This window comes from Zophobas morio, unplaced genomic scaffold (assembly GCF_036711695.1).
Source record: "Zophobas morio isolate AGI-343-1 ecotype UQ-CSIRO unplaced genomic scaffold, CSIRO_AGI_Zmor_V1 ptg000030l, whole genome shotgun sequence".
NCBI classification, from domain to species: domain Eukaryota; kingdom Metazoa; phylum Arthropoda; class Insecta; order Coleoptera; family Tenebrionidae; genus Zophobas; species Zophobas morio.
Genome location: NW_026972135.1, coordinates 3,220,006 through 3,244,730, shown reverse-complemented (window position 1 = coordinate 3,244,730; position 24,725 = coordinate 3,220,006). Strand labels below are relative to the sequence as shown.

The following is a 24,725-nucleotide window of genomic DNA, read 5'->3' as shown; positions in this document are numbered from 1 at the left end:
TTTTAAAAATTAAAAAATCTAAAATTTAAATATCGAAAAATTGAAAAATCAAAAAAAGTAAAAAAAGCGACACATCCAAAAATCCAGGAGTCAAAAATCGAAAAGTCGAAGAATCGAAATATTGAAAAATCCCAAAAGTGAAATATCGAAAAACTGAAAATTGAAAGAAAAACTAAAAATGGGTAACTAAATCGGGAAATCAGAACATTGAAAAATCGAAAAATTTAAAACAACAATTGAAAACAGAAAATCTAAAACCGGAAAGTCGAAAAATCGAAAGATTAAGCAATCGAAAAATTGAAAAATCGAAAAAGTAAAAAAATCGACACATCGAAAACTCCAGAATACAAAAATCGAAAAGCCGAACAATCAAAATATTAGAAAATTGGTCTAAAGAGTTTAGACAGTACTTCCCTCGCTGTCGGAAACTTGACGACTGAATGCGTATTGTGTTTTTTTTCTCATTACATTTTTGTAGTGGGAATTTAAAAAAAAATTGCGATGACGTCATCAACATTTTTGCAAGGACACGTATAGCAGTTGGGATAGATGTAGTGTAATACTAAGAATAAAATTATTATATTCTCAAATTTTCGGGAAAATGAATTGGGTCGTTTTGAATATTGATTTGTAATAATCAATAAAATAACGAAACAATTTACTCACGTATACGTATCAGAGGCAACTGAAAATCGTGTATGTATAAACATTCTTAATTTAAGATGACAGGCGTAACAGCATACGTGAGAGTCAAACAGAGAAACTGTAAACAAAACGACCATCGGTTTTATTGCTTCGACTTCCGCTTATTATATAAAACATTGGGTTTTATTTTAATTCTTGACGATGAAATTCACAATTGGTTGATTATAAACATGTCTATTTCACATTCGCGGAACCAAGTGAGCGCATAAAACAAATGCAGGTCTGTAATGTTAAAGTCGATGTAAATAAGCGTGCTACCCTTATGTTTCGACCGAGTTTTTCCTTTAACAAATTTTGTGTCTACCAAATTGGGTTGGTTGGGGTGTAATACTAATAATAAGTGTTGCCTTTAATTTAATCAATAAAATAAATTGACTTCATTAATTTTTTTGTGCCACCTCTTAAGAAAATCTAAAAAATATGAATGGAATGATAAATCACAAATACAAACTCATCATATTTTTTGCATTTTAGATAGGATTTATTCAGCAAAATTTAAGGGTGACGTCATCAATTTTTTTAGGAGGGATGAACAAATACATTTTGAACAAAAGTTTACCATGCTTATAATAACTTTAAAATATTCCCAAGATTTCAAAGCATTCGGTTTTGTAATTCCTGATTAAATCGATAAAATAAATTCACGCCTTCATTAATTTTTTTGAGTCACCCTGCATATGCAAATCCAAAAATATGAATGGAATGATAAATCACAAGTACAGACTCATCATATTTTGTACATTTTAGATACGATTTATTCGGAAAACTTTTGAGCTGACGTCATCAGTTTTTTGTAGAAGATAACCAAATATATTTTGACTAAAAATTTATTATGCTCTTTATAACCTTAAAACATCTGCAAGATTTCAAAGCATTCGGTTTTGTAGTTCCTGATTAAATCAATAAAATATATTTACGCATTCATTAATTTTTTTGAGTCACCCTGTATATGCAAATCCAAAAAATATTAATGGAGTGATAGTTCACAAGTACAGACTCATCATATTTTGTACATTTTAGATATGATTTATTCCACAAACTTTTGAGCTGACGTCATCAAGTTTTTGGAGGGGATAAGCAAATATTTTTTGACTAAAGATTTATGATGCTCTTTATAGCCTTAAAACATCTGCAACATTTCAAAGCATTCTGGTTAGCAGATTAAAAATTAAATTTCAAAATGTTGTTTTATAATTTTGATTTGTTTTCCAAAAATCTGGACGTTTCGGGTGAAAAGTCGATTCAGAGTTGTAAACTACATGTGTAGGACTATGTTATTTTATACAATTGAAAACCCATTTACTATGTACAATTTTGAAGTGACGTCATCGCTTTAGTGGTGGGGATGATTCGACAAATTTTGGTTAGCGTTTTACCATCTACATGATATTCTTAATATAAGTACAAAATTTCACAACAATCGGTCGAGTACTTTCGGAGATTATCTGTCTAATAAAAATCCGTGACAACAGACGGACAGACGGACAGACGGACAGACGGACAGACGGACAGACGGACAGACGGACAGACGGACAGACAGACGGAAATGGGAGACCTATTTTTTCGTCTTCTAGGGGTCATGAAAGATCGAGAAAACGTAAAAGTAGAGAGTCGGCCGACGGACTCAATTACAATACTTCCTTTGCTTACGCTCGGAAAGTAAAAATCAAAAAGATTAAGAAATCGAAAGATTTGAAAAATTCGAAAATTTGGAAAAATTGAAATATAGAAGAACTGAAAATTGAAAGAAAAACTAAAAATAGGGAACTAAATCGGGAAATCAAAACATTGAAAAATCGAAAAATTTAAAACGACAATTGAAAACAGAAAATCTAAAACCGGGAAGTCAAAAAAATCGAAAGATTAAACAATCGAAACATTGAAAAATCGAAAAAGTAAAAAGATCGACACATCGAAAACTCTAGAAGTCAAAAATCGAAAAGTCGAAGAATCAAAATATTGAAAAATCCCAAAACTGAAATATCAAAAAACTGAAAAACGAAAGAAAAACTGAAAAATGGAAAACCTGAAAAATCCAAACACTGAGAACCTAAAAAGTCGAAAAATTGAGCAATAGAAAATTCCAAAAAGTGAAGTCGAAAAATTGAAACCTTAAAAAAATAAAAAAATAAAAAAACAAAAACTTAAAAGAATTGAAGAACAGGAATATCGAAACCCTCGAAAGTCAAGAAATGGGAAAATCAAAACATAGATTAATTGAAAAATCGAAAAATTGACAGTTTGTAAATATCAAATTTGAAAAATTGAAAAATCGAAAATTTGAAAAAACGACAATTGAAAAGCAGAGAATCTAAAACAGGTAAGTCGAAAAATCGATTGATTAAGAAATCAAAACATTTGAAAAATTCGAAAACTTGAAAAACTGAAATATCGAAGAACTGAAATGAAAAATCGAGAAATCGAAAAATCTAAAATTTTAAATATTGAAAAATTAAAATATCAAAACACTGAAAAATCTAAAATCTAAAAATCGAAAAATTGAAAAAACGACAATTGAAAAACAGAAAACCTAAAACCGGGAAGTCAAAAAATCGAAAGATTAAGAAATCGAAACATTTAAAAAATTGAAATATGCTAGAGCTGAAATGAAAAATGGAGAAATCGAAAAATCTAAAATTTTAAATATTGAAAAATTAAAATACCAAAAAATTGAGAAATCTAAAATTTAAAAATCGAAAAAGTAAAAAGTCGAGACATCGAAAAATCCAGACGTCAAAAATGGAAAAGTCGAAGAACAGAAATATTAAAAATCCCAAAACTGAAATATCGAAAAGCTGAAAAATGAAAGAAAAACTGACGAATCGGAAAACCGAAAAATCCCAAAACTGAAATATCCAAAAACTGAGAATCTAATGAAACGAAAAATTGAGAAATCGAAAAATCAAAAAAGTGAAGTCGAAATATCGAAACCTTTGAAAAAATGGAAATTTGAAAAATCAAAAACCTGCAAAATCGTAAGATCGAAAAATTGAATAATAAGTAAACTGAAAAATCCCGAAACTGAAATGTCCAAAAACTGGGAAATTAAAATATTGAAAAATTGAGAAATCAAAAAATCAAACAAGTGAAATTGAAAAATCGAAACCTGAAAAAATAGAAAAATTGAAAACCAAAAAACCTGAAAATCAATTAATTGAAAAATCGACAAATAAAAAGTTTATAAAAGTCAAAAATTGAAAAATCGAAATATTTAAAAATCGTAAAATTGAAGAGAAAAACGGAAAACCGAGAAATTGAAAAATTGAGAACCTGTAAAATCCAAAAATCGAAAAATAAATAGGACTAAACTGAAAAGTTCCCAAACTAAAATTTCGAAAAACTGAGAATTCGAAAGTTGAAACAGCAGAAATTGAAGAGTGAATGAAAACTTCGTCACAATTGAGAACTGAGATCGGGGTGGGTATGGGTGGGGCTTAATTTTTGTCTTTATTTTTTTCTTAATATACTTACGTAGTATTCTTTGAACAAGACGATACTCAAAAACATGTTTTTAATTTCTCGTAGAGAAATAAGGATTTTGCGGTTAAACTCCGCCTTTTTGCGTCACGACGAATAAAAAAAATAATCACAATTGAGATAGGGCGGGTGGGCGGGGCTACATTTTGCCTAGTTCTTGCTAGAATAAGAATGAACAATATTACGAGTAGTCATTAAAATGAAGAGGGGGTGGGTGGGCGGGGCTACTACTTGCTTATAAGAATCTGTAGAAACAAACTAAACTCAGTGATTTGTTTTATTTACTATAAAATGGAAACTGAATTCTATTTCGACAAACCGTAGAATTGAAGATTTAAAACCAAGTCAGAAGTATATAAACATAAATACTTTCAAGTTGTTTTTCTTATCGAGGATAACCTAAGGACGTATAGTAATGGAGTCCATTGGGCAATTTGGTACTTTCATATTTTCTCGATATTTCATAACCTCTAGACAAGGCCGTAGTTAGGGGGAGGCTAGACAAGTTATAATTAACCAAATGTGAATTACAACATCGAAAATTAAAATAATGCAATGAGGCATTTGGTTGAAAATGCAAATCAAAAATTTGAAAAAAAATAAAGAGTAACACTTTCGTTGTCCAAAATTTCTTCAGTTTATAATAAAACTATTTTACTGACAAATTTCGAGATGAGAAATAATTATCTTCGCTATTTTTACTTCCCGAGCGTAAGCAAAGGAAGTATTGTAATCGAGTCCGTCGGCCGACTCTCTACTTTTACGTCTTCTCGATTTTTCATGACCCCTAGAAGACGAAGAAATAGATCTCCCATTTCCGTCTGTCTGTCCGTCTGTCCGTCTGTCCGTCCGTCTGTCCGTCCGTCTGTCCGTCCGTCTGTCCGTCTGTCCGCCTTTGTCCCGGATTTTTATTAGACAGATAATCTCCGAAAGTACTCGACCGATTGTTGTGAAATTTTGTACTTATATTAAGAATATCATGTAGATGGTAAAACGCTAACCAAAATTTGTCTAATCATCCCCACCACTAATGCGATGACGTCACTTCAAAATTGTACATAGTAAATGGGTTTTCAATTGTATAAAATAACATAGTCCTACACATGTAGTTTACAACTCTGAATCGACTTTTCACCCGAAACGTCCAGATTTTTGGAAAAAAAATCAAAATTATAAAACAACATTTTGAAATTTAATTTTTAATTTGCTAACCAGAATGCTTTGAAATGTTGCAGATGTTTTAAGGCTATAAAGAGCATCATAAATCTTTAGTCAAAAAATATTTGCTTATCCCCTCCAAAAACTTGATGACGTCAGCTCAAAAGTTTCTGGAATAAATCATATCTAAAATGTACAAAATATGATGAGTCTGTACTTGTGATCTGTCACTCCATTAATATTTTTTGGATTTGCATATACAGGGTGATTCAAGAAAATAAATGAAAGCGTAAATTTATTTTACTGATTTACTCAGGAACTACAAAACCGAATGCTTCGAAATCTTGAAGATATTTTAAAATTATCATAGGCATGGTAAATTTTTTATCAAAACGTATTTGGTCGTCCCCCCTAAAAAATTTATGATGTCACCACAAAATTTTGCTGAAAAAATCCTATCTAAAATGTACAAAATATGGTGAGTCTCTTCTTGTGATTTATCATTCCATTCAAATTTTTTCGATTTGCATATGCAGGGTGACTCAAAAAAATTAATGAATGCGTAAATTTATTTTATTGATTTAATCAGGAACTACAAAACCGAATGCTTTGAAATCTTGCAGATGTTTTAAGGTTATAAAGAGCATAATTAATTTTTAGTCAAAATATATTTGGTTATCTTCTACAAAAAACTGATGACGTCAGCTCAAAAGTTTGCCGAATAAATCGTATCTAAAATGTACAAAATATGATGAGTCTGTACTTGTGATTTATCATTCCATTCATATTTTTGGATTTGCATATGCAGGGTGACTCAAAAAAATTAATGAAGGCGTGAATTTATTTTATCGATTTAATCAGGAATTACAAAACCGAATGCTTTGAAATCTTGGGAATATTTTAAAGTTATTATAAGCATGGTAAACTTTTGTTCAAAATGTATTTGTTCATCCCTCCTAAAAAAATTGATGACGTCACCCTTAAATTTTGCTGAATAAATCCTATCTAAAATGCAAAAAATATGATGAGTTTGTACTTGTGATTTATCATTCCATTCATATTTTTTAGATTTTCTTAAGAGGTGGTTCAAAAAAATTAATGAAGTCAATTTATTTTATTGATTAAATTAAAGGCAACACTTATTATTAGTATTACACCCCAACCAACCCAATTTGGTAGACACAAAATTTGTTAAAGGAAAAACTCGGTTGAAACATAAGGGTAGCACGCTTATTTACATCGACTTTAACATTACAGACCTGCATTTGTTTTATGCGTTCACTTGGTTCCGCGAATGTGAAATAGACATGTTTATAATCAACCAATTGTGAATTTCACCGTCAAGAATTAAAATAAAACCCAATGTTTTATACAATAAGCGGAAGTCGAAGCAATAAAACCGATGGTCGTTTTGTTTACAGTTTCTCTGTTTGACTCTCACGTATGCTGTTACGCCTGTCATCTTAAATTAAGAATGTTTATACATACACGATTTTCAGTTGCCTCTGATACCTATACGTGAGTAAATTGTTTCGTTATTTTATTGATTATTACAAATCAATATTCAAAACGACCCAATTCATTTTCCCGAAAATTTGAGAATATAATAATTTTATTCTTAGTATTACACTACATCTATCCCAACTGATATACGTGTCCTTGCAAAAATGTTGATGACGCAATCGCAATTTTTTTTTAAATTCCCACTATAAAAATGTAATGAGAAAAAAAACACAATAGGCATGCAGTCGTCAAGTTTCCGACAGCGAGGGAAGTACTGTCTAAACTCTTTAGACCATTTTTTTTTATATTGTGTAAATTAGCTAGTGTTTGCTCTACTCTTATCATTATATTATTTAGGTACACTATGAAGTATTAACCAAAGAAGTTGGCACACGCTTTCCGAAACTTGACACATAAATAAAGTCACCATAGAAACAAAACTTTTATAGTTATGTCAATCTATTAAAACTTCTTTTTTTTTTCGCGAAATGCAAAACAATGTACCCTACTTTACTCTTTCTAGTTCTGTCTATTTCCCACCCGACACTGGCTTACGAAGATAAACCGAACGAGTACACCAAGTTCGACTACTGCACACTGAACTGCGGTGAGAACGTACACTCTGCTTGCAAGTGTGCCAGAACACCACCACGAGAGGAAATGAGGCATGTGCCTTACATGGAATTCAGAACGACCGTCCTCAACGAACATAACAAATTTCGGGACTACGTAGCATCAGGCAAAGAAACCAGGCCAAAAGAAGGTAAATACTTTTTTTTGAAAAGTGACACAATTCTCCATTTTGGATATCCAGGGTGGACCCCACCTGCTGCTAACATGATGATAATGAGCTATGACCTCGAAATGGAATACATCACTCGATGTCGTGGAGTGATGACTTTCAGACACAATGCAGACGATCCAACAGGTCACGATAAGTGCAGAGTTCGCATGGGCAACTTAGATGTTGGGCAAAATTTGCACGGTTCGAGCTCGAATGGCACGGAAACATTCATCAATAAGGGAATAAAAAACTGGTGAGGGGATGCCATTTGCGGATAACAAATTTGATATTTTTCTAAATTTTCGGCAGAAAAAAGTTCCTACAAAAGTTAATTCTTGTCAATAAGGATCTAAAAACCGTTCTGAAGACACAATAATCCTTATTTCTCAAACTTTCTTCGTTTTATAGGTATGAAGAAGTGGCATTAATAGAAGCTGAAGACTATGTAGAACATTTTCCTGGAGCGGGTCATGGTATTGGACATTACACCCAGTTGATTTGGTGGAGTGCGGATCGAATGGGATGTTCGATGGTTTATAATCCTGAAAACAAGAAGTCTTGGCGTTATACTCTCATCTGCAATTACGCGAGTACCATTGACCCACAAATTGCTGGAAATCTAAAATTGGGAAGAATATACAAAAGAACGGACAATCCATGTGACAGTTGTCCGAATGCGACAAAGTGTGGCGATACCCCCGGATACCCATCGTTGTGCGGGAAACAGGCGCCGATACCAACCCAAGCACCGGCATTAATTAAAATGGTTGGTGAAACTGATGCAGGGACATACAAAAAAGGTAGCAAATTCGTGATGTGTTTTCCAGTTGTGGTTTTGTATTTGGTGTATTAAATTACTCGCAGAAAAGTGTTTTTGTCATTATCGACAGAGGTTTTGGAGCAAATTTCGAATTCTCCTCCTTCCAAAATTTTACTCACAAGCGACAAGGTATTAAAACCTGCTTTTTTCCAAAACAGACTTAAATTTCTGAAAAACTGTTTCACCTATTGTACGTTGAACACTGGACAGTTTTTGAAAACAATTTGTTACTAGCTTTCAGTGCTAAATTGTTACATTCAAGTTTTAAAGATATTATATCAGCAACTCTGGAAAAATTGGTTGAAATAAATGCCAATTGAGATGGCAGTTCTATTTTAGCAAAAAAAAACCGTGGTACACCAAAGATTCTAATCCAAAGACGCAGTGGAAGTTATAAAGGTTATAAGAGATTCTAGAGAATCTACATTTTAACGATTTTAAGGTTACCAGAGATTGTGGAGATGTTAGGGATTTTAGAAATTCCAAAGTTTCTAATCATTCTGAAGATGCCAAAGATGCTAGATAATTATTTTTAGGTATTAATAATAATTATAGATTTTTAGTTTATAAAGATTTTAGATATTTCAACATTTTGTAATCTGGTGATCGTAACGATCTTAATGAATCCGAATAATCCAAGTACTCCAAAAATGTAACTAGATAAAATTTTAGGCTCAAACACACAGCAAAAAGGCAAAGTTATTATTTTGTAAATTCTGAAAATTCAAGATATATACACGACTTTAAAACTGGAAAAATAGCAAATACTTTAGTATTTTGAAGATTCACACACTTAAGGAAAGAATTCTACACACCTAAAAAAAATCTTTCACAGAATCTGAAGTTAATAAGGCTCCTCGAGAACCTAAAGAGATTCTAAAGATATTAACGATCTCAATAACCCTAATGATCTTAAAACCACAAAGGTCCCAAAAATCCCATAGATCTAAAAGATCACATAAATTGTAAGCTATTAAAGATTCTGGAAATTTTAAGTCCCTAAACACTTAAAAAGAAAAGATACTACATAGATCTAAAAAAATTCTTGAAAATCTTAAAATAAACTTTTAAATGCCCTAAAAATCGTAAAAACTTATTGAAATTTCCACAAATACAAAAGATCTTGTGATCTTAAATATCCTAGAAAGATTCCAAAAACCCCAAAGATATAAAAGATCGCAAAAATTCTAAAGATTTAAATATCTTGAAACTATCTGAAAGATTTTAAGTTTATAGGGAGCCTGAAATGATAGTAAAGATCGAAAAAGTCCCTACAAATCTTGAAATACACTCTTAAAGATCATAGAAACCTTAAAACTATCTTAAAATTCCTGAAAACCAAAAAATTCCTGGATCCTAGAAACCATAGAAATCCTGTTGTCTAGAAATTCCAAAGAGTTTGAAGATAATAGGGACCATAGAGATTTTAAAGACAAACAGTCAATAAACTTGACCATACTAAAATCACAGATTCCAAACCCTAAAGATATAAAAGATCACAAAAATTCTAATCAGCATAAAAATCCTAAAGACTATTATAAACATTCCAAAGTCTACGCAGATCTGAAAAAATTCAAAGATTCTAACGATTTGAGGATCCTAAGATTCTAAAAATATTCTAAAGAAAGAGTCTGTAAAGAACATACAAATCTTAAAATAAACTTTTAAAAAAGTTCCAAAAAATACAAAAGATTCCTGGATTATAGAAATAGTAGAAATGGTCAAAATGACAGAAAAACTATATATATCAGAGATCTCAAAAATCCCAAAGACATTAGAAATTCTGCAGATTGTAGAGATCTTAAAGACTCTAGACATTCTATATATTTTAGTGTTACTAAAGCTTGTTGAGAATCTAAAAATTCTAAAGATTTTAATATAGAAATATGGGGAATTTTAAAATTATTGCTACATATTTAAGACTCAAAAATCTCGTGATCTAAATCATTTTATCAAAATAGTGATAATTTTGGTCGTGAATAATCCAAAGTACTCCAAATAACTAATTGCTTAATATTATGGAGATTGTCAAAATTTTAAATATCCCAAAGACCTCAAAAAATTATAAAGTTATTTTTCTGCAAATTCTAAAATTTCAAAATGTCTATATAATATTCAAGAGTAAAGGTTGCAAATAAATACCCCGAAAATCATAAATAGTACACAGATGTTAAAAAAAATTAGAAATCCGAAGGATCCTAATTATCATAAAGATTCCAAAAATTCGTGTGATTCTAACAGTTCTAAAGATAATAAAAACGTTAAATATGCCAGAGGTCGGAAAGATTCTAAAGACGTTAAAGATGCTAAATGTGTCTTAAAAAGATCTTGAGGATAATAAGATACCCAGACAATTTAGGGACTTTTTTTTAAAGATCTTTGACATCGTCAATATTTTTATATTACAAAGATTCTGAAGTTAATAAGACTCCTCGAGAACCGAAAGAGATTCTAAAGATATTAACGATCTCAATAACCTCAACGATCTTGAAACAACAAAGGTCCCAAAACCCCAAAGATCTAAAAGATCACATAAATTGTAAAAATATTAAAGATTTCCAAGACACTGATGGTCATAAAGTGGCTGAAGCTATCAAAGATTCTGGCAATTTTAAGTCCCTGAAGACTGAAAAGATACTACATAGACCTAAAAGAATTCTTGAAAAACTTAAAAAAAACTTTTAAAAGACCCTAAAAATCGTAAAAACATCTTCGAATTCCCAAAAATACAAAAGATCTTGTGATCTTAAATATCCTATAAAGATTCCAAAAACCCAAAAGATAAAAAAGTTCACAAATATTATAAACATCATATAGATCCGAAAGATTCTAATGGTTATAAAGGTTCTAAAATTTTTAAAAGATTTAAATATCTTGAAAATATCTTAAAGATTTTAAGTTTATAGGGAGCCTGGAATGATAGTAAAGATCGAAAAAGATCCTACAAATCTTAAAAAAAACTTTTATGGATCATAGAAACTTTAAAACCATCTTAAAATTCTTGAAATACAAAAAATTCCTGCATCCTAGAAACCATAGAAATCCTGTTTTCTAGAGATTCTAAAGAGTTTGAAGATAATAAGGACCATAGAGATCTTAAAGAAAAACAGTCAATACACTTGAACATATTAAAATATCAGATCCCAAACCCTAAAGATATAAAAGATCACAAAAATTCTAATCAGCATAAAAATCCTAAAGATTATAAACATTCTAAAGTCTCCGCAGACATGAAACAATTCAAAGATTCTAACGATTTGAGGATCCTAAGATTCTAAAAATATTCTAAAAAAAGTGTCTGTAAAAAACATACAAATCTTAAAATAAACTTTTAAAAAAGTTCCAAAAAATACAAAAGATTCCTGGATTATAGAAATAGTAGAAATGGTCAAAATGACAGAAAAACTATATATACCAGAGATCTCAAAAATCCCAAAGACATTAGAAATTCTGCAGATTGTAGAGATCTTAGAGACTCTAGACATTCTATATATTTTAGTAATACTAAAGCTTGTAGAGAATCTAAAAATTCTAAAGATTTTAAAAGAGAAATATGGAGAATTTTAAAATTATTACTACATATTTAAGATTCAAAAATCTCGTGATCTAAATCATTTTATCAAAGTAGTGATAATTTTGGTCGTGAAATATCCAAAGAACTCCAAATAACTAATTGCTTAAGATTATGGATATTGTCAAAATTTTAAACATCCCAAAGACTTCAAAATTTCTCTCTACAGCTTATGCTTCTTATATGAATCGAATTGAACAATCCCTTCATTCCGACCCCAAGGAAGTATTCAAGTACTTACACATGAAGCAAGGCACAACCAGGATTCCGGGCAGAATGTATGATGGTAATATAATGTATGACTCTGCAAGTGAAATTGTAAATGCTTTTGCAAGCACATTCTCTCAATCTTTTAGTGATTCATCAAATGTTCCAGTTGTTGATACTCACACTTCTTATAATACTTTCAATTTACAAAAGGTATGTGAAGAGGATTTAATAAAAATAATGTCAACCTTTTCAAACAAAAATACAGCAGGTGATGATCTGATACCCAGCTTTTTAGTTCGTGATTGCAGATACGTTTTGGCTAAACCTTTATGTACAATTATTAACTTAGCTATTTCTTCATGTTGTTTTCCCATATTGTGGAAACGTGCTAGAGTTGTTCCGATTTATAAGAAGAATGATATCTCTCAACTAAAAAACTATAGACCAATAGCTATATTAAATAACTTTTCGAAAATATTTGAACAAGTTATATACAGTACCATCTATCTTAATACTCATCTTCACATCTCTCCTTATCAACACGGTTTTTTAACTGGTAAATCGACCATTACAAACCTCATGATAGTAACGCAATATATTTCTGAAGAATTAGATAAAGGTGGACAAGTGGATGTAATCTACACGGACTTTTCTAGTGCGTTTGACCGTGTTGATCACAACTTGCTGCTGAATAAGCTCAGTTTTTTTGGCATGTCTCCATCATTTATTAAACTTATTGAATCCTACTTGGTTGCACGAATTAACTATGTCTTTTATAATGGTTACTTATCACATGAGTATGTGTCAACGTCAGGTGTACCTCAAGGTTCCAACCTGGGACCTCTTCTTTTTATATTATTTATTGATGACTTATTGAGGGCACTTACATGTCCTAGACTTGGATTTGCTGATGATTTAAAAATTTATTCTTCCATTGATAATCTTAATGACATGAAGCTTCTTCAGGACAACCTAGACATGATTTACAGATGGTCTGTAGAAAATAAAATTCTTTTGAACATTATTAAGTGCTGTTTTGTGACTTTTACTCGCAAAATAAATCATTTGTTTTCTGCTTATTACATCAATGACCAAAATCTTATTAAAAATGACACTGTTAAAGACTTGGGCGTAGTCTTTGATTCACAGTTAACTTTCTCAGAGCACATTGAAACACTTGTATCATCTGCCTCAAAATCTCTGGGATTTGTAATACGCATTTCGAAATATTTTAGAACTCCAGCTTTATTCAAATCATTTTACTTTTGTTTTGTAGTCAGTAAACTCGAATATGCTGCAGTAATATGGTCACCTTATTATTTACAATACGAACTTATTATTGAGCGTATTCAACGTCGATTTCTGAAGTTTATGTCTTTTAAGCTGTATGGTTATTTTCCTGAAAGAACTATGGAATATAGTGCTCTTCTTGATCAGCATAAGTTTCAGTCTTTGGTCATGCGAAGAGATATGCACTCTGCGAAATTTCTTTGGAAAATTGTACATAATAGAGTTGATTGTCCTCACATCCTATCGATGATCAATTTCTATGTGCCACGTCTGAATAATCGTCATGCGGTGACATTTTATTTACCCAAACCCAAGACTAATATGTTAAAAAAATCTCCAATAACTAACCTATATCGTTGTGCTAATAAGTTATATGATGATATTTTTGCCAATGGGATCAAACAAATAACTTTTTAATTTATGTTTTTGTAATATTTAAGTTTATATTCTTCTATTATTGTAATTTAATTTATTTTAAGTTAATTTAATTGAATTGAATTTTATTTTATTGTACATGTACACAAATATGTATTTTGTCCTGTTAATGGGAAACTGTTGGGCAATAAAGTTATTAAGACCCACCACTGACCCGGAAATGACCGGCATTCAGGCAAGACTTCTATCATTACGGGTACTAAGACCAAGTAATGATATGCATTGATTAGATTAACAGAACAACTTTCGAGATTCTAGAATTACAGCATACAAATTAGTCTGCTATTATTCTCTAATCTCACCCCATCCCCAAAAGTCCAGCGTAACTACCGACCATTTATCCGCGCATCACATGAAAAGTGACCTACACTACTCTGACCTACTGGTGCTAATCTAATCTGACTGACATGATCAGACTGTTCAAGAAACTTACGAACAATATGACATGTTCCTAACAAAACAGCTTTTTGAATTTTGACAATTATTGAATCATTCAAATGCAAAGACTTTAAATTCTCAACTAAGCTATTTGGAACTACACCTACATTAGAGATAACTAGGGGTAGAATTGAAATTTTTTTAAGATTCAACATGGATTTCATTTCTATCGATAATTGTAGATATTTTGAAATCTTGGTGTCGTATGTTTGAATAATGTTGTTTGTGTTAGGAATAGCAATGTCAATGAGAATGGCTTCGTTCGTGTGTTTTTTGATAAGTATGATGTCTGGTCTGTTAGCTGTAATGTTTAAGTCTGTAAGTATTGTGCGATCCCAGTATAATTTGTATTTGTTATTTTCAAGGAATGGAGACGGAATGTAAGTGTAATAGGGTGTCGTATCTTCGATTAAGTTCATAAGTGTTGCTAATTCTTTGTGAATGATTTTGGCTGCGTTGTCGTGTCTAGCTTTGTAATCAGTTTGTGCTAGGATGCTGCAAGAAGAGATTATGTGCTGGATCGTTTCAGGTTTTGCTTTGCATAGGCGACAGCAGTCGTTTTTTATGTTCGGATCTTTGATGATGTATTTTCTATAATTCTTGGTATTGATTACTTGGTCTTGAATAGCAAACACAAATCCTTCTGTTTCGGCATACAAACTTGATTTTTTTAACCAAATCAATGACATCTTCTTATTGACATGATTTTCTTCTAAGTCTTTGTAGAATTTTCCATGTAGTTGTTTTTGTTTTAGCCCACTTATTATTTTATCTATTGTGTAGGGGGTGTGGATTTCTTCGGTGTTCGACAAATTTAAGGGTGTGTGGTTCAAATCTGCTCTTGTGATGGTGCGAAACATTTCATTTCTTTCCGCTCGTTTCAAGAAATACTTCTTCAAATCTGAGATTTGTCTCTGATATAAGTTTTCTAAGTTCTGGAAACCCCTTCCTCCATTCTGTCTTGGTAATGAGAATCTTTCAATCGACGATTTTGGGTGATGCCTTCTATTCTGTGTGAAGATTTTCCTTGTTGCGATGTTTAAATTTTCAAGATCAGTTTTGGACCATTTAATGACTCCAAAAGAATATGTTAGCAGTGGAACGCAGAATGTATTTACTGCTTTCATTAAATTTTTTCCATTTAACTGTGTCTTCAATATTAATTTTAATCTCGCTACGTATTGATCTTTCAACTGTGTTTTCGTTTTGGTATGATTGATGTGGGAGGATTGACAGAAACCCAGATATTTGTATGTATCGTTTCGTTCTTGGGCTTCAATTATTTCCTTATTCTGTGTTATATGTGGTACTTGGTGAAACACGCCTTTTCTGATTGCTTGGGTCTTACATTTCTCAATACCAATATTATTATTATTATTATTATTATTAAAATTTATAAAGTTATTTTTCTGAAAATTCTAAAATTTCAAAATGTCTATATAATATTCCAGAGTAAAGGTTGCAAATAAATACCCCAAAAATCATAAATAGTACATCGATGTTAAAAGAAATTAGAAATCCGAAGAATCCTACATATCATAAAGATTCTAAAAATTCGTGTGATTCTAACAGTTCTAAAGATAACAAAAACGTTAAATATGCCAGAGGTCCTAAAGATTCTAAAGACGTTAAAGATGCTAAATGAGTCTTAAAAAGATCTTGAGGATAATAAGATGCCCAGACAATCTAGGGATTTTTTTTAAAGATTTTTGACATCGTCAATATTTTTATATTACAAAGATTCTGAAGTTAATAAGGCTCCTCGTGAACCTAAAAAGATTCCAAAGATATTAACGATCTCAATAACCTCAATGGTCTTAAAACCACAAAGGTCTCAAAATCCCAAAGATCTAAAAGATCACAAAAATTCTAAACATCATATTGATCCGAAAGATTCTAATGGTTATAAAGGTTCTAAAATGTTTAAAAAGATTTAAATATCTTGCAAATATCTTAAAGGTGTTAAGTTTATCAGAAGCCTGAAATGATAGTAAAGATCGAAAAAGATCCTACAAATCTTGAAATGAACACTTAAAGATCATAGAAACCTTAAAACCATCCTAAAATTCCTGAAAAACAAAAAATTCTGGGATCCTAGAAACCATAGAAATCCTGTTTTCTAGAGATTCTAAAGAGTTTGAAAATAATAAGGACCATAGACATCTTAAAGACAAACAGTCAATAAACTTGACTATTCTAAAATCACAGATTCCAAACCCTAAAGATATAAAAGATGACAAAAATTCTAATCAGCATAAAAATCCTAAAGATTATCAACATTCTAAAGTCTACGCAGATATGAAAGAATTCAAAGATTCTAACGATTTGAGGATCCAAAGTTTCTAAAAATATTGTAAAGAAAGAGTCTGTAAAGAACATACAAATCTTAAAATAAACTTTTAAAAACCTTAATAAGAAAACCTAAAAAGATCTTAAAGTTCCAAAAAATACAAAAGATTCCTGGATTATAGAAATAGTAGAAATGGTCAAGATTATAGAAAAACTAGATATACCAGAGATCTCAAAAATCCCAAAGGCATTAGAAATTCTGCAGATTGTAGAGATGTTAGAGACTCTAGACATTCTATATATTTTAGTGATACTAAAGCTTGTAGAGAATCTAAAAATTCTAAAGATTTTAAAATAGAAGTATGGGGAATTTTAAAATAATTACTGCATATTTAAGATTAAAAAATCTCGTGATCTAAATCTTTTTATCAAAGTAGTGATAATTTTGGTCGTGAAATATCCAAATTACTCCAAATAACCAATTGATAAGATTATGGATATTCTCAAAATTTTAAACATCCCAAAGACCTCAAAAAATTATAAAGTTATTTTTCTGAAAATTCTGAAAATTCAAAATATCTATATAATATTCAAAATTAAAGGTTGCAAATAAATACCCCGAAAATCATAAATAGGACAAAGATTTAAAAAAAAATTAGAAATCCGAAGAATCCTACATATCATAAAGATTCCAAAAATTCGTGTGATTCTAACAGTTCTAAAGATAATAAAAACGTTAAATATGCCAGAGGTCGTAAAAATTCTAAAGACGTTAAAGATGCTAAATGTGTCTTAAAAAGATCTTGAGGTTAATAAGATGTCCAAACAATCTAGGATTTTTTTTTAAAGATTTTTGACATCGTAAATTTTTTATGTTACAAAGATTCTGAAGTTAAAAAGGCTTTCGAGAACCTAAACAGATTCTAAAGATATTAACGATCTCAATAACCCTAATGATCTTAAAACCACAAAGGTCCCAAAATCCCAAAGATCTAAAAGATCACATAAATTATAAAAATATTAAATATTTCCAAGACTCTGATGATCATAAAATGGCTGAAGCTATTAAAGATTCTGGAAATTTTAAATCCCTGAAGACTCTGAAAAGATTCTACATAGATCTAAAAAAATTCTTGAAAATCTTAAAACAAACTTTTAAAGACCCTAAAAATCGTAAAAACATCTTGAAATTCCCAAAAATACAAAAGATCTTGTGATCTTAAATATCCTACAAAAATTCCAAAAACCCTAAAGATATAAAGGAACACAAACATTCTAAACATCATATAAATCCGAAAGATTCTAATGGTTATAAAGGTTCTAAAATTTTTAAAAAGATTTAAATATCTTGGAAATATCTTAATGGTTTTAAGTTTATCAGGAGCCTGAAATGATAGTAAAGATCGAAAAAGATCCTACAAATCTTGAAATAAACACTTAAAGATCATAGAAACCTTGAAACCATTTTAAAATTCCTGAAATACAGAAGATTCCTGGATCCTGGAAATCATAGAAATCTTGTTTTCTAGAGATTCTAAAGAGTTTGCAAATAATAAGGACCATAGACATCTTAAAGACAAACAGTCAGTAAACTTGACTATTCTAAAATCACAGATTCCAAACCCTAAAGATATAAAAGGTCACAAAAATTCTAATCAGCATAAAAATCCTAAAGGTTATAAACATTCTAAAGTCTACGCAGATATGAAAAAATTCAAGGATTCTAACGATTTGAGAATCCTAAGATTCTAAAAATATTCTAGAGAAAGAGTCTGTAAAAAACATACTAATCTTAAAATAAACTTTTAAAAACTTTAATAAGAAAACCTAAAGAGATCTTCAAGTTCCAAAAAATACAAAAGAATCCTGGATTATAGAAATAGTAGAAATGGTCAAAATTATAGAAAAATTACATATACCAGACATCTCAAAAATCCCAAAGGCATTTGAAATTCTGCATATTGTAAAGATCTTAGAGACTATAGACATTCTATATATTTTAGTGATACTAAAGCTTGTAGAGAATCTAAAAATTCTCATGAATTTAAAATAGAAATATGGGGAATTTTTAAATTCTTATTACATATTTAAGATTCAAAAATCTCCTGATCTAAATCATTTTATCAAAGTAGTGATAATTTTGGTCGTGAATAATCCAAAGTACTCCAAATAACTAATTGATAAGATGATGGATATTGTCAAAACTTTAAACATCCCAAAGACCTGAAAAAATTATAAACTTATTTTTCTGAAAATTCTGAAAATTCAAAATATCTATATAATATTCAAGATTAAAGGTTGCAAATAAATACCCCGAAAATCATAAATAGTACAAAGATTTTAAAAGAAATTAGAAATCCGAAGAATCCTACATATCATAGAGATTCCAAAAATTCGTGTGATTCTAACATAAAAATTTTTAGTTCCTGATAAGCTTAACAAGATAGTAAAAACCCAAAAATATCCAATAAATCCTAAAATAAACTCTTAAATATTTCAAAAATTCCAAGGACTTAAAAAATTAGAAATCTGAAGATTCGCGAAGACCATAAAATTTCGTATGATTCTAGAGATCCTAAAAACTATAAAGCCCTTAAAGATGCTAAATAGATCTACAAATATTTTGAAGATAACAACATTGGGAAACAAGCTAGAGATGGTAAACATATTAACGATCTAATCAATCTTAAACATTCTAAAACTAAAGAGCTAACCTTCGTTTGTTAATTTATTTATGTCGATATGCAACCAACATTACACACGTGTTTGTTTAATTGCATAATCTGAAAAGGACTCGAAACCGAGAAGACATACGTTCAAAAACGCACAGCGTAAAGTCACCATAGAAACAATACTTTTATGTTTATGTCAGTTTATTAAAGCGTCATTTTTTTTTTATTCGAGAAGAATTTAGTACCGAAATGCAAAACAATGTACCCTACTTTACTCTTTTTAGTTCTGTCTATTTCCCACCCGACACTGGCTTATGAAGATAAACCGAACGAGTACACCAAGTTCGACTACTGCACACTGAACTGCGGTGAGGACGTACACTCTGCTTGCAAGTGTGCCAGAACACCACCACGAGAGGAAATGAGGCATGTGCCTTACATGGAATTTAGAACGATGGTCCTCGCCGAACATAACAAATGGCGGGACTACATAGCGTCAGGCAAAGAAACCAGGCCACAAGAAGGTGAGACACTATTCGAGTGTACAACAGTTTTAAATTTTTTTGTGTTCAGGGTGGTCTCCAGCTGCTGGTAACATGATGGTGATGAGTTATGACCTCGAGCTGGAATACATCACTCGATGTCGTGGAGTGACGAGTTACAGACACAGTGACAAAGACCCAACAGGTCACGATAAGTGCAGAGTTCGCATTGGCAACTTCCGTGTTGGGCAAAATTTGCACGGTCATAACAAAAATGACACGAATAAGATTATCATTGCAGGAATAAAGGACTGGTATGATTATTCGCACACGATCAATAAACCAAGCAAATTTTTTTTTGTCTCTGTGTAGGTACGATGAAGTAAGTTTGGTGAAAAAGGAAGACTATGTGGACACATTTCCGGGAGACCCTGGCGGTATTGGACAGTTCACCCAGATGGTTTGGTGGAGTGCTAACCGAGTGGGATGTGCGATGATTTATAATCCCGATAGCAGGAAGGCTTGGCGGCATACTCTGATCTGCAACTACGCAAGTTTCATTACTCCCAACTCAACTGGAAATATAAAAGGAGCACCAATGTACAAAAGAGCAGAAACTCCATGTGACAGTTGTCCGAATGCAACAGTGTGTGGCGATACCCCCGAATACCCATCGTTGTGCGGCAAACAGGAACCGATACCAACAGACGCCCCGGGATTAATTAGAAAGCTTGGTAAAAATCGTGGTGAAACAGACGCAAAAGGAAGCAAAATCCTCGTGTATGTTCCGATTATAGTTTTCTATTTGGTGTATTAAATTACTCGCAGCAGTGTTTCTGACATCATTTGGATCTACGTTAAAAAATGATAATTGCTTCGTTAAGTTAATAAAAGTGAAAAATAACTTCAAGAACGGTATTTTATTACTTACAAGCTGACCCCGTAAACTTCGTTGCACCTACAATTTCTGTGTTTAGTTTTGATTTCGGTTTGGTGGCAGCAACATCAGAGTCCGTTTTGGCTTAAAAGTAGGGCTCTTTTCACGAATTTCTAATTTATTATTAATAAATATTAGTGAAAATGTGTTGCATTAGTACTGTGAACACGAACGAAGATGGATATTTTTCCGAAAAAATACCGAAAACAGGGTAAGTACGACTTCAGTTTTAATTTATCGGATTCCGTGATTCGTTCACTCGACAATGTTTAAATTTTGGGAAAATTTTCGAAACGATCGAAATCGGTTGATCAAAGCTATACATTTTCACGATATAAATAAATAAATTTTAAATATAATTAATATCATTTATAATGCTTAAATATGATAAGCATCAATAATATGAAAATTAAACCGAAATTCGTTTTCCTTCAAACCCGAAATTATAAAAACAAATCAATTTGTTTAAACAATGTTAAATTATCGCCGAAAATGTGCATTTTCCCGGCTAAAATATGAAAAATAATTTTTGCAGTCTCATCGTGACGTACGATGACGTCAATGTCACGTGAGCTACCCATATAAAGGTCACGTTTTTCGGTCCTTTGTGTTCAGTATTAATTTCTGTTTGATGGCGGCAAGATCGTCGCTTCATTTTGGCGCAAAAGTGGAGCGTTTTAGCGAATTTCTAGTTTATTATTAATACATATTACGGAAAATATGTTGTGTTAGTGCTGTGAACACGAACGAAAATGGATATTTTTCCGAAAAGGACCTAAAACAAGGTAAGTACGACTTCAGTTTTAATTTATCAGATTCCGTGATTCATTTGGTTGACAATGTTTACATTTTGGATACATTTTTGAAACGATTGAAGTTGGTTGATCAAAGCTATACATTTTCGCGATATAATTAAATAAAATTTAAACATAATTAATACAATTCATAATGTTTAAATATGATAACTATCAATAAATGATAATTAAACCGAAATCCATTTTCCTAAGAACACGAAGTTAGCAAAAAAAGGAATATAGGTAAATAGAATGGCAGATCAAAATTAATAAAAAACTTTCGCAATGTGTAACTAAATTCACTTTAATCAAGAATTTTCTTAAAATAAGCGCCGTTTTTTTTTACGAAAAAACAAAGAACGATTTGAAATGCAACATACTTTTCACAATCGCACGGAAGAAATAGTTTTGTATGGCACGCCAGTTAGACGACAGGTCCGGCAGGAACGCCAACTATTGAAATTAATTCGAAGTGGCGATTCCCATACAAAATTTTTAGAATTTAATTTTTTAGCTGTTCGTTTTTTTTATAAATTTTCTAAAAATTCCAAAAATTCCAAAAAATCCAAAGATACCAAAGATACCGAAGATTCCAAAGATACCAAAGATTCCAAATTCTAAAGTTCTAAAGGTTCTAAAGGTCCTGAAGGTTCCAAAGATTCTAACGATTTTAAGAATTCTAGAAATTCTAATTAGATTCTGGAGATGCCAAGGCTCCGGAAATTCTAAAGTTTTTAGAGAGTCTCAATATTCTAAAGATTTCAAAGATTCCTGAAATTGATTGTAAATATTCCAGATTCCAGAAATTTCAAAGATTGTGTTAATTCTAGAGACATTAAAGAATTTAGAGATTCTAAATATGGTACAAATTCTAGAGTCTAGCGATTCCAGTCATTTTAGAGATTCGAAAGATTCTAGAGATTCTAAAGATTCGAGAAATTCTATAGATTTTAAAGATTCTAGAGATTTTAGAAATTCGAGAAAATCTAGAGATTTTACAGATTCTAGAGATTCTACAGATTGTAGAGATTTCGAAGATCCCCAAGATTCCAAAGAATCCAAAAATTCTAAAGATTCCAAAGATTCTAAAGGTCCTAAAGGTCCTAAAAGTCCTAAAGATCCTAAAAATCCTAAAGATCCTAAAGATCATAAAAATTATAAAGATCATAAAGATTATAAAGATTATGAAGATTATAAAGATTATGAAGATTATGAAGTTTATGGAGATTATGGAGATTATGGAGATTATGGAGGCTATGGAGATTATGGAGATTATGAAGGTTATGAAGATTATGAAGATTATGAAGATTATGAAGATTATGAAGATTATAAAGATTATAAAGATTACAAAGATTATAAAGATTATAAAGATTCCAACGTTTTTAAGAATTCCAGAAACTCTAATTAGATTCTGGAGATGCCAACGTTTCTGGAAATTCTAAAATTTCTAGAGATTCTAGTAATTCTAGAGATTGCAGAGAATTTAGAGATTCCAAAGATTCTAGAAATTCTGAAGATTCTAGTAGGATCATTAGAATCTTCTGAATTTCTAGTGATGCTACAAAATGCTAAGAATTTAAAAATTCTAGAAATCGGACAAGTTTCAAAATCTAGCTACTCCAGCCATTCTAGAGACTCTGATTCTAGAGATTATAGAGAATTTAGAGATTTTAAAGACTGGATATATTTTAGAGTCTACCGATTCCAGCCGTTCTAGAGATTCCAAAGTTTCGACAAATTCTAGAAATTACAAAAATTCTAGAGTTTCTAGAGATTTTAGCGATGATGGAAATGCAAAAGATTTAGATTCTACAGATTCTATAGATTCGAGTACCTAATTCTATAGATTTTAAAGATTCTAGACACTTTAGAAATTCAATAAATTCTAAAGATTTTACAGATTCTAGAGATTGTAGAGATTTAAAAGATTCCGAAGATCCTAAGAGTCCTAAGATTCCAAAGATTCCAAAAATTCCAAACGTTCCAAAGATTTCCCAAAATTCCAAAGATTACAAAGATTCCAAACAATCCAAAAAATGCAAAGAACTCAAAGAATCGAAAGAACCTAAAGATTCGAAAAATTCCAAAAATTCCAAAGATTCCGAAAAATACTAAAGGTTCTGAAAGTTCTAAAGGTCTTTAACGTTTTAAAGATTCTAAAGATTCCAAAGATTCTAACGATTTTAAGAATTCTAGAAATTCTAATTAGATTCTGGAGATGCCAAAGATTTTGGAAATTCTAAAGTTTTAGAGATTCTCAATATTCTAAAGATTTCAAAAATTCCTGAAATTGGTTGTAAACATTCCAGATTCCAGAAATTTCAAAGATTCTGGTAATTCTAAAGACTAAAAAATTTAGAGATTCTAAATATGGTACAAATTCTAGAGTTTAGCGATTCCAGTCATTTTACAGATCCTAAAGATTCTAGAGATTTTAGAGATTCGAGAAATTCTAAAGATTTTACAGATTCTAGAGATTCCACAGATTGTAGAGATTTCGAAGATTCCCAAGATTCCCAAGATCGCAAAGATTCCAAACACTCCAAAGACTCCAAATATTCCAAACAATCCAAAAATTTAAAAGATTCCAAAAATTCCAAAGATTCCAAAGATTCCAACGTTTCCAAAGATTCCAAAAATTCTAAATGTCCTAAAGGTCCTAAAGATCCTAAAGATCCTGAAGATCCGAAAGATCCTAAAGATCCTGAAGATCCGAAAGATCCTAAAGATCCTAAAGATCATAAAGGTCATAAAGATCATAAAGACCATAAAGATTATAAAGATTATAAAATTCCAAAGATTTTAACGATTTTAAGAATTCTATAAATTCTAAATTGAATCTGGAGATGCCAAAGATTCTAGAAATTCTAAATATTCCAGATTCCAGAAATTTCAAAGATTCTAGTACTTCTAAAGGTTGCAGAGAATTTAAAGATTCTAAAGATTCTAGAAATTCTGAAGATTCTAGTGATCCTACAAAATGCTAAGAATTTAGAAATTCTAGAAATCAGACAAGTTTCAAAATCTAGCGACGTCTGCTATTCTAGAAACTCTGATTCTAGAGATTATAGAGAATGTAGAAATTTTAAAGACTAGACATATTTTAGAGTTTAGCGGTTCCATCCATTCTAGAGATTCCAAAGTTTCGACAAATTCTAGA

General features: G+C 30.9%; 1 protein-coding gene across 1 annotated transcript; it reads left to right on the top strand.

Annotated features, from left to right (window-relative positions):
* Positions 1–7,285: 7,285 nt before the first annotated feature.
* Positions 7,286–20,747, top strand: LOC135138178 (uncharacterized). Its single transcript, XM_064068081.1, has 6 exons — positions 7,286–7,606; positions 7,658–7,880; positions 8,036–8,427; positions 19,637–19,876; positions 19,926–20,148; positions 20,207–20,747. The coding sequence occupies exons 1-6, from the start codon at positions 7,342–7,344 to the stop codon at positions 20,649–20,651; spliced, it is 1,788 nt and encodes a 595-aa protein (XP_063924151.1). The 5' UTR covers positions 7,286–7,341; the 3' UTR covers positions 20,652–20,747.
* Positions 20,748–24,725: the final 3,978 nt, after the last annotated feature.